At 41.5% G+C, this 14,429-nt stretch overlaps 1 protein-coding gene across 5 annotated transcripts in view; it reads right to left on the minus strand.

Annotated features, from left to right (window-relative positions):
* doc2b (double C2-like domains, beta) overlaps positions 1-12,909 on the minus strand; it is a 151,012-nt gene extending 138,103 nt beyond the window's left edge. For 3 of the 5 annotated variants that reach the window (XM_083697526.1, XM_083697527.1, XM_083697524.1), the window contains exons 1-5: positions 12,858-12,909; positions 7,216-7,315; positions 6,709-6,852; positions 5,936-6,065; positions 1,298-1,384 (exon numbers count right to left, since the gene is read on the minus strand). In XM_083697526.1, the coding sequence (XP_083553652.1) occupies positions 1,298-1,384; positions 5,936-6,065; positions 6,709-6,852; positions 7,216-7,292 (438 nt within the window). In that variant the 5' untranslated portion in view covers positions 7,293-7,315; positions 12,858-12,909. Of the gene's footprint in view, positions 1-1,297; positions 1,385-5,935; positions 6,066-6,708; positions 6,853-7,215; positions 8,011-12,857 lie in introns of those variants that run through there. The other 2 variants (XM_083697528.1, XM_083697525.1) reach the window with 2 other exon arrangements.
* Positions 12,910-14,429: the final 1,520 nt, after the last annotated feature.

Raw genomic sequence — 14,429 nt, forward strand, 5'->3', positions numbered from 1 at the left:
GGGAGGGGAGGTAATCGACACACTCTGCCTGTGCTCTGTCATCTCAGTCCCCCGCAGGGCCACAGACAACCACCACATTCCCTCTGACCAATGCTGAGCCAAGTGGGCAGGCCCAGGTTGTGTAGGTATCAGGTCTATTTGACAGTGATATATTTTTTTTACATCAATATACACTCACCGGCCACTTTATTAGGTACACCTGTTCAACTGCTTGTTAACGCAAATATCTAATCAGCCAATCACATGGCAGCAACTCAATGCATTTAGGCATGTAGACATGGTCAAGACGACCTGCTGAAGTTCAAACCGAGCATCAGAATGGGGAAGAAAGGTGATTTACGTGACTTTGAACATGGCATGGTTGTTGGTGCCAGACGGGCTGGTCTGAGTATTTCAGAAACTGCTGATCTACTGGGATTTTCACACACAACCATCTCTAGGGTTTACAGAGAATGGTCCGAAAAAGAGAAAATGCCTTGTTGATGCCAGAGGTCAGAGGAGAATGGCCAGACTGGTTCGAGATGATATAAAGGCTGGTGGTGGTGGTGGAATGGTGTGGGGGATATTTTCTTGGCACACTTTGGGCCCCTTAGTACCAATTGAGCATCGTTTAAACGCCACAGCCTACCTGAGTATTGTTGCTGACCATGTCCATCCCTTTATGACCACAGTGTACCCATCTTCTGATGGCTACTTCATCTCAAACTGGTTTCTTGAACATGACAATGAGTTCACTGTACTCCAATGGCCTCCACAGTCACCAGATCTCAATCCAATAGAGCACCTTTGGGATGTGGTGGAACGGGAGATTCGCATCATGGATGTGCAGCTGACAAATCTGTAGCAACTGCGTGATGCTATCATGTCAATATGGACCAAAATCTCTGCGGAATGTTTCCAGCACCTTGTTGAATCTATGCCACAAAGAATTAAGGCAGTTCTGAAGGCAAAAGGGGGTCCAACCCGGTACTAGCAAGGTGTACCTAATAAAGTGGCCGGTGAGTGTATATCGGTGCTGTTCAGTGATCAACATTTTATGGGGTACCCTGTCCAGTGTATCACTCCCTCTGACACCCACCTTAACCTGGCATGTAGACAACAAACAGGCTTTAATAAAACTACAGCAAATAATACCACAGTAATGGGTTGTTCAATGCATATAAGGACCGGAGGAATTCTTGACATGTTTTCTTTCTTGTAGTTCCATACCCCAAGACAAAATCATTTCAATGCATTTATGTGGTTATATATGGTAGACGGGCTTCTAAGGTCAGAGTTCTAGAGCTTTGTATGTTACCTCTCTGTGTTCACTGCAGATTTTGCACAGCCACTGGGGTCTCTTGTGACTGCTCAGGGTCTCAATGCCACATTTGGTACACACTTTCTGTCAGGGAAGGAGAGGAAAGTAAAATAAACGTTAGACATTGCATTAGGAGTGAACAATTACAGTGCTCTACTTATGTAATGGGACAGTGAAGCATCTGTTTTTCTTTTGGCTCCATACTCCAAAGGTTTGGATTTGAAATGAAACAATTACTAGGAGGTTCAATATTCTCAGCTTTTATTTGATGGAATTTGGGTTCATATTGGTTTCACCAAACACTTTTTAAACATTTAAAACCCCCTGTTTCAGGGCACTAAAAGTAATGGGACTATTGGCTTGACAGGTGTTTCTGGTAATTCCAGTACACTTGAGAATCTCTACTTTAACCTCATAGTAATTGTTTGATTTCCAATCCAAACTTTTAGAGTATATGGTGTCATGGCTTTGCCTGGCTCCTCCTCCGCTGTGTGTTAATTGTCTCCTGCGGGTGGAGTGGATGCAAGGGTGCTAATTGGGGAAGTGATTCCTTCCTGGTCCGGGAGCTTTAAGAGGGCTCTCCAAGCTGGCTGGGTTGCCCGCCGCTTCCAGCACCTATTTGGTTTCTTAGGTGCTATTTGGTTTATACAATACACCACACACTGCTGACTGCATTACACTTTTAGTTTCCAAACCCATCATTTATACTGACTTTACTTAACCTCAGTTGTTAAGTTTACTTTAATAAATGTTTTTTTTTTATTATTGCAATCCACGTGTGGCCTTCCCTTTTCATGTTACCGTGCCCTGAGCCAGGCATATGTAACAATGGCCAAAAGAATAAATAATGCTTCACTGTATATAACTAGAACTCATTCAAAAAGTTCTGTCTCTTTCCTTGCTGCTGTCTTTGGCACATTGTTATATTGGAGTTAGAGTGGAATGCCGATGCAATTTCATGCAATTGTCAAATGTTCTTTATTGAAATTGAAAACAGCTGGTGCCAAATGGGGAACTCTCACTATTATCATCATGTCATAATGAATATTAAGCTACCTTTGTACAGAGTACGTTTCTATTTCCTTTCCTTTCTCTTCTTACAGTCCCAAAATAGACAACTTCGTGCTACACCAGCCATGTTTTTCACATTGAATAATACATGGAAACGTCACTGTAATAGTAAACATTACATCTAAATGTCACTTTGACAAAATGCAACTCAAACTCAAAGGAAGGTGAGCCATCACGCCATAATGACTTCCTCTAATCATCGGAAACATTTCTTCATGTTCTTCAGAACATCAAAAGATGCTGTTGTTCACAATGTCGTCAAGTGTTATTGTCAACTGTAAGAGGTTGATGCTACACAGCGGTCTAAAAGCTATCCAATTACACCGGCCGCTATTCCATTCAAAAAGAAGAATCAATTTGGGAGCAGGGTCTGATTATAACATGATAAAAAGACACAGGGAGGAAGCTTTAATGAAGTCTTATGCAATGGCGGAGAAAGCTTGGCTCAAGTGCTCATAATTATGTCTCTCCTGAAGTAGCCCGGTATTTTTAGTCGAAGAGTCAATGTGGGTGGGTGGGGGGGGGGGGGGGGGGGGTCGGGGGTATAGGGAGATGGAGAGTAAAGGGAGATGGAGAGAGAGAGTAGAGGGGGAGAGTAAAGAGACTCCCACCTGCAGGTTTCAACCACCTTAGTTCGAACATTCATGCCTCATGTCCATCAGCTAAAAAGCTGTCTGTATGGAAGACAACAGACTAATGCATGAAGTTTTCCCTAGTCAGACTCACACCAGGTGATAGTGCTCTAAGCCCTACTTTAGCTAGAGTGTGTATTCCCTGAGGGATAGCTTCCTGGTCAATTTCTGTGGCCTGGACACAGTCACCTAGCCACCAATATGTCAGTACTGTATTTACATCACAGATCTTTGACTGTGGTCACTTGCCCTATGTTTTTCTCCCCTCGGGGGAGTTTTGGGTAGGGCCCTTGGTTCGGTGTTAGTTCATATTGTTTGTATTGTATTTATTGTTTGTATTGTTCTTGTTGTGAAGCACTTTGAGACAGTTGTCTTTGTAAAAGGCGCTATACAAATACAGTAGAGCAACTGCTAGTGAGACCAGACATCCAGAGGGGAAGAAATCTAGTCAACAAGTGGGAAGTTGGGAGGTGTCGCATCCACAGCATCGTCAGTCGTGTGCCACCATAACATCAGCTAGTAAACGGTAAGAGATGTTATCCTCTCATCCTCTTTATGCAGATGATATGATTGGTAGGACAATCATTGTCCAATCATCATGATCAATCATCATGATCAATCATCATGATGTAAACAAAGAACCGGGACAGAGTTAAATGACAAGTTGCAAAGCAAACTTTACAAAGTATAAAACCAAAGTGTGTGTGTGATAATGATCTATAGATCAGTGGTCAAGCCCTCTGTGGCCCAAGTGTGTGTGGTGTTATACTGAGACAGCTGCCTGTGGGTCTCATACTTCATTAACTGTGTGTGTGTGTGTGTGTGTGTGTGTGTGTTCTCCCTGGACCTCCCTAACCTGCTCTATGATACAGCCTTACAGCCTTACAGTACAACAGGTTTGCTATACATCTCTTACACACACACACACACACACACACACACACACACACACACACACACACACACACACACACACACACACACACACACACACACACACACACACACATCCTCCCTCATGTTGCTATTGTATGTGAAGTTATCATCAAGCATCATTCAGCAATTAAGTGAGGTTTTGTCCATGAATTTGTTGAGTCGACTGCTCAATCACTTTTAAAATCATTACATTTCAGGACAAAATCATTGATATGGTAGGAATGAACCTCTCAACATACCAACCCACAAGCCTCCTTACCTGTTGATCTAGGTGAATGCTGAGGCTCATATCCTCATGAACTAACATATGTGAGACTGGAAATACAATGTGCTCTGTGCTCCTCTTCTATGTCTATGCTGCCCTCTACTGGGCATACGTCGTATTACAGTGCTCTACATAGGCCTACACTGCAAACACAAAACGTGCAGCTGAGGAAAAGACGAAACCCTTTGATTTGTAGTTCATATTTATTATGTCATGCACTCGCTTCACTAAACAGTCTTCATCAATCATTGATCACTGGAATATCATTAAGACCAAAAGCATTCGGCACCATCAACAAATGGACTTATTTGTTTTTACTAAATTAGGGACATGGATAATGAGAGTGATGCATCAATCAAATGTAAAACAATAAATCTGATATCTAACGTTTAACATGGATAAACACCATCATCATCATCATCCCTCCCTTCTGCTCTAACTTGGTGTGACTTGTTCTCCGCAGCTAAGGTCTTGCTGCCACGTTGTGGTGAGAAATGATTACTGTAGGATGGATCACCCAGTCAAGCCATTTCAATTCTCTCCGATCACCCATCATAACTCAATTAAAGGTAATGTTGCCCATGGTATTTCAGATTAATTTCCTTTCTCTCATTTGCTTTCATTCAAAAACATTAGAACAAAAGACAATGATGAAACCCTTGTGTAAACATTCGATTAGCCTACACCAAAATCTACTTTATTTTAAAACTACGACTATTCTCCCTTATGACCAATCAAATTTTTTTGTGACTAGATTTGTTATTCATTTAAGGCAAGAGCAAACAAAGACCAAAGGGCGTTCACTATGAACATGTTCTAAGAAAACAACCAGAGGATGTTCATATTATCCTTCATATTGAAGAATATAAATCCTCTGCGGTGGACACAGTCTAATGCTGCTGTTTATTACATTTCCTCTCAGAGACCCCGCAAAAACTATTTTCCCTCAGCTGTTTAATTTCCGCTCTCCTGATTGCATTACATGTGAGTGCCACTGGCCCCTGCATGGAGGGGTTGGAGGGCACATTATGAAAGGCCTTCTAGATAGGGCTGGAAATTGGATCAATTCGGTTTAATAAAGTCTGTTCTTTGAGTTCAATCTAGGGCTGCGTAATAAAATCGATACAGCCAATTATATATCGACTATCAAGGTGGTACACACAACACAGTAGGCTGAATTTTCAGTAACTATACGTAGAGCATGGCAATGTATTGCACCGCAATGTAGCGCAAGCGTGACCCATACATCGTGAGAGGTATTGTATCGTGAGGTCCTTGTCAATACCCAGCCTTAGTGCAATCAGCACTAGAGCTGAGGTAAAATCTGCGTTATCTGTGAGGGAACACTGTAATTGGAATGGTTCGATACAGAGCTCGATGGCTGCAGCACCGGCAGGTTTTTGCTTCCCTTTGACATATAGAGCGATCAAACAAACTGAGGATGGACAATCATATCAGCTACAATCTAGAGGGGCCGCAGTCTTCAGTCTTTCCTTGATTCTTTCCTTGATTCCTCATGTCCTCTCTCCTCGCGTCCTTCACAAAATGCATTGGAGGAGAATGTCCAACGGGGAGGAGCCTCAGACCTTCTCTTCCAATGAACATTGGAAGAAGGTGGTGAGGATAGAGGATGTGAGGAATGAAGGAGGACTTTCGAGATGTGGCCATGGTGATGGTATGGTATGTTTGGGTGGTAAGTTAGTTATAACAGAGTCGTTCAGGCATATTTACCTTGCAGCAGTCCAGACAGAAGACGGAGGGGGTCCCTAGGAGCCCCAGGACCTCCCCACACAGCAGGCACTGAGACAGGCCGTTCCCCACCGCACTCTTCCTCATGTTTTCCAGGCGCTCCACCAGCCTCCTTAGGAACACAGACACGCCGCGACAGTCAGCCCACATAATGGGCCCCAATTTGCTTGAGCAAATAATGTTGAGCAGAGCAGAAAATATGAAACAAATTTGTTTTTGATAGTGTTTTAGTAACTGTCTGAAAATGGATTGCACATCATGCAAACACTAGTTGCAGTATTTGCAACTCTCTTTGGATTATGACTCACCGTGTCTATTTGAAATATTACGGCTGACTTTGCAAACCTTTTGGCACATGTAAATTGGAGCCCACTGTAGGTCATTTCTGGGTTATACGGTTGGTTATTTACATATCTGCAATAACATGCATATTCAACTGAGGGCTAATGGAAGACTTTAGTCCAAAAAACTGGTGCAGACAAACAGGGTCATTAATTGTATTTGAGTGGCCATTACCAATATCTTTACCAATAGCAACCAAATATAAGCTGTATAAATGGTGGTAATACAGTCAGAGGATGTGAGTTAAGGCTCATGAGTATGTGTGTGTTTATGTTTATCTGTGAATGTTATGGCTCATTATCAAGCCTGAGCCATAAGAGCATGTGTGTGAACATGTATGCAAGTTTGGTCAACTCATATCTAACTGTAAGCCATGCAGTGGGTGGGTGGGTGTGTGTGTGTGTGTCTCTTACCCGATCCTATGTTGCTCTGTCTGCTCCACTTGCTCAGCCCTGCGGATGACACTCACGATGATCTCCAGCTCCTGTTCATTCAGCATTTGGCTTTTCCTCTGTTTGTCTGTACGGAAGGTGTGTACAGACCAACCTGTATGCAGCCTGAAACACACACACACACACACACACACACACACACACACACACACACACACACACACACACACACACACACACACACACACACACACACACACACAGCATCCAATATGCAAATAAAATATACAGTACACAAACATGTGTGCAAAAGAAGATTTGACCCCATACTGTGTACAGTCGAGACTCATAGTTACATCAAATGGTCACAGTCGTCTGATGAAACTATGGAATCATTTCATCAAATCATTCATCAAAATGTCAACAGAGACTACAGGCTACCACACAGGAAACATTTACACAATCATCAATGTCATTAAATTGAGACACCCACCTCCCTCTTGAGATTGGACAGAGTTTGATACTCACTTTGCTCTTAGGGCCAACTGTCTGTCATTGGGACAGACCCACTGATCATTCCCTGCCCCAAACATGGCTGCTGTCATCTCCTATAGGCTGACAATGAGGGCTGGAAAACACAAATGCAGATAATCAGCAACATCCTAAGGATAGAAGACAGCAGAATCTTCTTTTGGAAGATGTAATGGAAAAATCAGTATGTGTAATAATAATGGATTATGATCTTTAATTGTGTTATCATATATTCATTTACTAATCGTATTGTATTGTGTGACTCTTCTCTCAAGTGTTAAAACATTCCAGATGTTAACCCCCTAAGCGATTACATGATCTATGGCGGTCCTAGGGAGTATCCTGTTTTAAGCCTCATTGATTAGATTGTGCCCCTGCCCCAGGATATGTGGCCTGTGATCAAGCCGAAGGGTAGTAGCCTAATTATACGACCCTGTGATCGGGCAGTAGGGCAATAAGCCTAATGAGCAGATACATTATATTTACGGCCTGTAAGGGAATGACCGTAAATCCAGAGCCAACCTACGCAAACTGGTGACAGGAGGAGATGAAAATACACATTAGTGTCTTTTCAAAGGTTCAGTCTGTCCCTAGGAGATAAAGACGTAAGACTTCTAACCACAGGACCATTGCTCTCTCAGAACTGCCCCCAGGATATGATGTAGGACTGCTATGGATCATGCCACCTGTTTTCAAGGTTATACATTGATATCATGTGAAAACCCCGCCCTATGATCGGACCATCTGAGGGGTATAAATTGTATGCTGTAACTTGTATTGGGGCTCTCTGTTCGTTAGGTGAAGAGTGCTATGCTTGCAACCATTATTGAACCTACTAAACAGATATTGTGTTTGTGCGTTTTTGCAGTCTCACTGAAATCGTTATTGTGGTAAGCCCCTAGACAAGATTTCCACCACAGAAGACAACATCAGAAAGAGCAATTAACTCAGTGCTGTTGCACCCTCCAAAGGGGAGCCAACTTGATATTGGACGTGTATTAAGTTTTTACATTATATTGCCCACAAAAGCAAAAAACGTTTACTGAAGTCGTATTTTATTAAAGTGGGCAATCTTAAATTCAAACAATGGAGTAAAAACAAGCTCATGTTTTGGGTTTTGATGGGGTAAGATAGCCAGTCCAAAGTTGATGTACCAATCCCACATTGTTAATTTAAAATAGTTTTGCTGTTGGAGAAAGTATAACCACCACACCAACAAGCCTTCTCCCTAATAAACCAGATGGTTATACAATCAGTATCCAATCGAAATTAAGGATTGTGTCCAGTCCAGGCTGAGGAGATAATAAATCTGCGCCCTGTTTCTGGCTGTCTTCGTAACAATAGACCAAACTAAAGTCGAGGGCAGTTCCCCAGAATAAATAAACCAGCTCCCCGCCTTGGGCAACAGGTCACCACGATAGTCGAGCCACGTCCACTCCGTCTGCCAGGCAACAGATCCAATGTTACATTTACATTTATGGCATTTAGCAGACGCCTTTATCCAAAGCGACTTACAACACATACATTTGTTTAAGTAAGTTTATCATCTATCCATCAGTCATCATAAGATAAAGTAATCTTTGCTGAAACCAGGGGCCATAGGCAGTCACAATGCTAGAAGAAGATTATTTATTTTTCGTACAGCTGCTAGTGACATTCAACTGACAGCATGAACGACAACCTGTCCGCTCGCATGAATGTGAGACAGTAACACATGGGAACACTTCATATGAAAAAGATACATAACCCATTCATAACATCTGACATAAACACTGCATAAATGTTGAGTCAGCCTTTAGAATGATTTATATTATGTGACTGAGGGTTCTTGGTTCTACTAGGCTACAGCTAGTCAGAGTGTAAGTCAGAGTTTGCGTTTTAGATTTCAAATGAGGCCGTACCACGATGGAGCTAACGGTAGCTAAGCTAGTCAACTCGAGCTGTAATTGTTACGAGTGCTTTAGCTTTTTAGTTTTCTTCTTCATGACTGGGTTTTAAATGTAAAACGGCTGCAGGGAAGCTATGGTTCAAGCTATGATAAATGGTTTTAAAATCATATAGAATGTTACATTGTGCCCATTTTGTGCTTTAACATTGATATGACTGATTCATACTGGGCTTCGCCCTGACAGCCTGAGATGCAGAAGTCCCTCTCTACTGTAAAGTACATCCATGAGGTCCTCTGTATCTACTCTGTATCTACTCTGTATCTACTCTGTATCTACTCTGCAACCCCCCTGATGTGGTAAGGCATTGTATAATGATCTCATGGCACCTCTGATTTCTAAAAGGGTACAACAGCCGCCATGCCATGAGAGTGGCAGGAAAGCAAATCTGCAATTCTCACGCATCATCACAAGACATTGGGTGACTTCCATTGTACAACATATACATTTGCCCACAGTCAATCATGTCAGTCACAGCATGTTGGATTTCTGCTATTTATACTGGATTCTTATCAACCACAAACCCCCTACGCGTGTGTGTGGACCTGAGATTGAATAGGTGTATTTAGTGAATTGGTTCACATTTCACCTGGACTATCAGAGAGTTAGATGCAGAAGCCCTCCTGCAGTTCCATGACATCATCTGCTCTGCGGGCCCCCAGACGTGGTAAGTAAAATACTACAATGATCAGTCATATTACAAGGTGTGGAATAACTGTGACTTGTGAAGTTAGTAGGATGACGGTGTGAAATAAGACTGTTAGACCCCTGGAGCTGTTGCATTTGAACTGTAGGACCCATTATGTATTGCTCATTGTGTACAGTAATAATTCAAGGAATTAATTTCGCATTACATTTCTGCTTTATTTTCCTGTCTCTGTTCATGTGGCTGCTGCAGTCATGAATAAGGAGCAACAAACAATCGGCAATGAGATCGAGGTTGCCATGGCTACCTTAGGCACTCTGCAGGGAGATCTGTTAGTGATAGGTACAAGAAAGCTGATTGGTCATACTGACAGATATTCCTGAGATGACTCATGACGCTTTACATGTCAGAAATTGTGGAGGATTAATGTGTAATTAGAAATTAGGTTGAAATCGAACCATCTGTCGAACCAACCTCAAAATGATCCATGGCATAGATGTCTTTTCAATGTTGAATCAAGGACAAAATGCCATGCTTCACTTAGACCTCATCTGTTCAGTAATGGAGGAGATATGTTAGAAGATAACACTTGTACAGTAGTCTGTTTTGCTGGCTGTGTCTCAAAGTGAGCTTTGGTGTTTTGGTTTTGTTTCAAGTTTTTTTTATTTTATCATGGCATGTTAAAAATAAAAACTTTAAACTTGTTTTCTGGTGGTATTTATTGACTCCCTTTATACACTTTTTTTTTTTTTTACTACCATGCCCTGTAATCTCACGTCATATTCCCCTCAGCTTCGGGAAGTATCCATAGATATAGAATTGTAAGTCACTTTACTATACGGTATCCAAAAACCTCTATAGATATGCTATGAATCATTTATGAGTATTGCTTTGCATGTCATTTACTAAAGGGGCGATACATGCTTCATATGTTTGTTATGAACAATAAATGAATGAGTTGGTATAAATCATTTTGCCCTTATGAAGATTGACCCTTATAAAAGTGTGTTGTAATGTCCCTTAACCTACAATAAACAATGAACACGAAGGCCGCTTATTGGGTTCACAAATAGTACACAAAACATAGTACATGCTGGCCCTCCATGTACTACGCGTCACATTTCAATCTGAGACCTCCATCCAAGACAAATTTCATTCAAGTAAGTATTTATATCAATTTAGTTAATTACACAATGAATGTTATTAATGTTATACCCCTTTCATATAGTTTTACCCAACAAACACTGTACATGCATGAAGATGTTTCATAAGACATTATGCAGAAACAAATTATTATTAGATAACTGACAAGCTCGTCTGTGTTAGCAGAACAACAATGTCCAGTAATTTCAGGTTCAAGAGCTTCTGTAGCAAAACCCTGGGATCATTATTTTAAATGGACTGGATGTGAAAGGAAGAATTATAAAAGGTTTCATCCGAATGTAGGACTCATCCTGGCGCATTCTTGTTGTTGGGAGCATATTGATGTAGGCATCTTAGCATGCCACATACAAAGGTAAAAGCACTTCTCTCTGATAAATAGCCTCTACTTCCTTATCGCACAGGCCAAAACAATGAGTCACCCATTTCTCTGGCTCTTTGGGCACACAGGCAATTAGTCATTATAGCTGCATTATATTTCCTCCTGAAACATGTTTTGCTGTAGACCAGCATATAGTGTGTACTGTGGAAACATCTGTCTCTTTTTTTTCTTCTCAAAAGACAGGGGATGTACGTGCACATACATATACACATAGACACACACACCCAGGATAACTAGCTAAGTGTTCACAACATTCAATCAGATTAGTTTGTACCCCATAATCCTAAAGTCTACATAAGAGTTCTGACAGAAAGATTTTGAGTGCTCATTTCCTTGGGGAGTCGCATACCTGGGAGGTGTACAAATTACTTAACAGTGTATGATTTAATCATGCCTACCATCTTACTCACACCCTCTCTCCCTTTCCCTAACAAACACAGGAACACCATATCAATAGTCCAAAGTGAATCTTTTCCATTGGCACTAACCTAAAAAGAAAGGACAGCTGAAAACAATATCACATAAACCAATATCAAGCAGATGAGAGAAACACACACACATTCTCACTTTCCTATTTCGTTCCTTCAGAGTTCAGTGGCTGTGTCTACACAACCTATGTCTGGAACGCCATGTTACTTTGAGAGAAGTCACACAGTCTCTGTGTTTAAGGCTGAACAATTAACTCCTTTGACATTTCCAGCCGACCTTACTGGCCTTTGTTCAATGCTGGTGATTAGGCTTCAAGCAGTTCCGCTAGAGCACACAAACACAGCAGAATTAATTTGAGGTCCACCTGTTTTTAGGCTTAACATTGAAGTGGCCACTGAAGTGAATGAGATGACATGGTAAACCAATTGCTAATTGTAGGAACACTTTTGAATCTATGAAAAACGATTCTAACCCTAACCCATGTTCCTATTTCAAACACTAGCCTAAGATCAAGGGGTCAGATTAAAAGATTGCAACAACTGCAAGCATGATGCCAAGAACGACACCCTCAGGCATTCTAGGGTCAGAGTGTTACGGCACCCAGCCACAACAGAGATCAAGACAAATCTTCTGCTTCACAAAACATTCTAAGACTTATTGTCATACAAATAGCTAATCTCAATCACCAACACAACTGAGAACATAGAATCTCTGTCCTTGTCCATGTGTGCTCAGCCAACTCCTGGGGTTGCACTACCTTGTACATCAAACTTCAGTTGCTCCTATTGCTTTTCCAATTTGAAAGTACATTATCTCCAAATCTACCACAGGCTGTGAACAGAGCAACATTAAAGCAGTCATCAGTGGCTCTTATCTGGTAGTAAATGTTTGACTTATTCTCAGACGCGCCTCAAGGTAATCCGACGGTCTTTCCATTACAGAAATCACTCTGAGCGCCTTTCTGAGGAAAACCTGCTTTGGCGTCTGTTCAAGACAACCCAGTGTAGGTCAAAGCCACACAAAAGCTGATGGCAAACAAGAGCAACAAAGAAAACACAGAGGAAAAAGTGCTTACCTTCAAAACTCCCACCCCCACACTTCCGTGTGAGTGAGAGAGATAGAGATATCAGGGCCGGTGCAGTCTCTCTGAGCTGAGGACTCGGGCCTGAGAGTAAACAAAAGCAGAGGGAATAAAGGAAAAGGAAACAAGGAACTCAAGTCATTCAGTATTAGTTGACTGCCTGGTTTGCCTGTCTCTGACAGGCTGGTCACATGACAGAAGAACAATTCCCCCCAGAAACATCCTGTTCCTGAACAGACTGCCGTGATTGACTGGCACAACAGAGGCAGTGCCTCGGGTCCCAGAGCAAACCTCACACGCTAACACAGTTACTATTGACATGGTCTTTCAAACTATTCTGAAAGCCTCCCTTGATCTTGTTTTGAGGAACCTTTGAATGTGAGACACTTAAATTACATTTGACAGTGTTTGACAGTGTCAGGTCTTGGAAATTGGTTTGCCTTCTGTGTGGTTGAATGCAAACACTACATGGGGACCAAGAGTAAACTAACTCATTTGGATATGGAAGGGGGTTTGACATAATTTACAAAGGCATTCAGTTTATTCCAATCAATACTTATTATAATACAGATATTATTAATATTATATTAATAGAACAAGATCACTTGTGTTTGTGGACAACTCAAAACCTGCAGATTTTGGAACGTTTTAACATTAAACAATCTGGTTGCAAATCATTGCCATGTTCAGGCAAGCAGCACAGACTCAGCCAAGCTGCCTCAGATGGCTTATCTACCTGTATACTAAAGTGCTTGGTTACTAGGGGACCTTAAAGTGAACAATCTCAATTGACAGCAACTTTGCCTTCAGTCAATCATAAGACTGGCCTCAGTGTCTCCTGTGGTTTCTGTATATTTTCATTTGATGTCAAAAAAGTATCTTCCTGGCTATAAACTCATGAACAACCAAAACTGTACTCTAAAGCCAGATAACTGTGAATATTCAGTAATGATGCACAGATGTCACAAAATTCTGCACTCTGAACACACGTTTTCTTTTAAAGGGGCAATCTGGGATTCAAACAACAACAAAGCAGTCACCTCGCCACCTTTTATGGTACACAGCTGGGAGATGGGGCTGGATACATGTAACCACTCTCAAATTCATAGGACTGACTATCCATGAGATCAAAATGATGGTTAAAACTATGCTTTGAAGCTATACAGTGTTTATTTACAATTACATTGTTTACAAACAATGGAGTAAAACAATGATATATTGGGTTCTGATGAGTTAAAACAGTTTCATTAAGCTCAGGAGGCATTTATAAGTTATATTCTTCTAAAATCAATGGCTATATATCACTAATTTAAATCTCCAAAAATGTATGTTCTAATCCAAGATTGCCGATTTAAATTTAGTATGATACCTATATGCAAGCAACATTTACAATGGGTAGCTTACACTTACCTAAGTTTGTGTCCACAGATGGGAGTTAGCAGGTTTTCTCTCTCCTCCAGCTGCTTGTAACGAATCCCACTCGGGGGCCTTAACACCCGTCTGGTACGACCACACGCATCCAACTCAGGGAGGCTTCTGAGTCTGTAGTGCAACTCTGTGTTGCCT

This window comes from Argentina silus, assembly GCF_951799395.1.
Source record: "Argentina silus genome assembly, chromosome: 2".
NCBI lineage: Eukaryota > Metazoa > Chordata > Actinopteri > Argentiniformes > Argentinidae > Argentina > Argentina silus.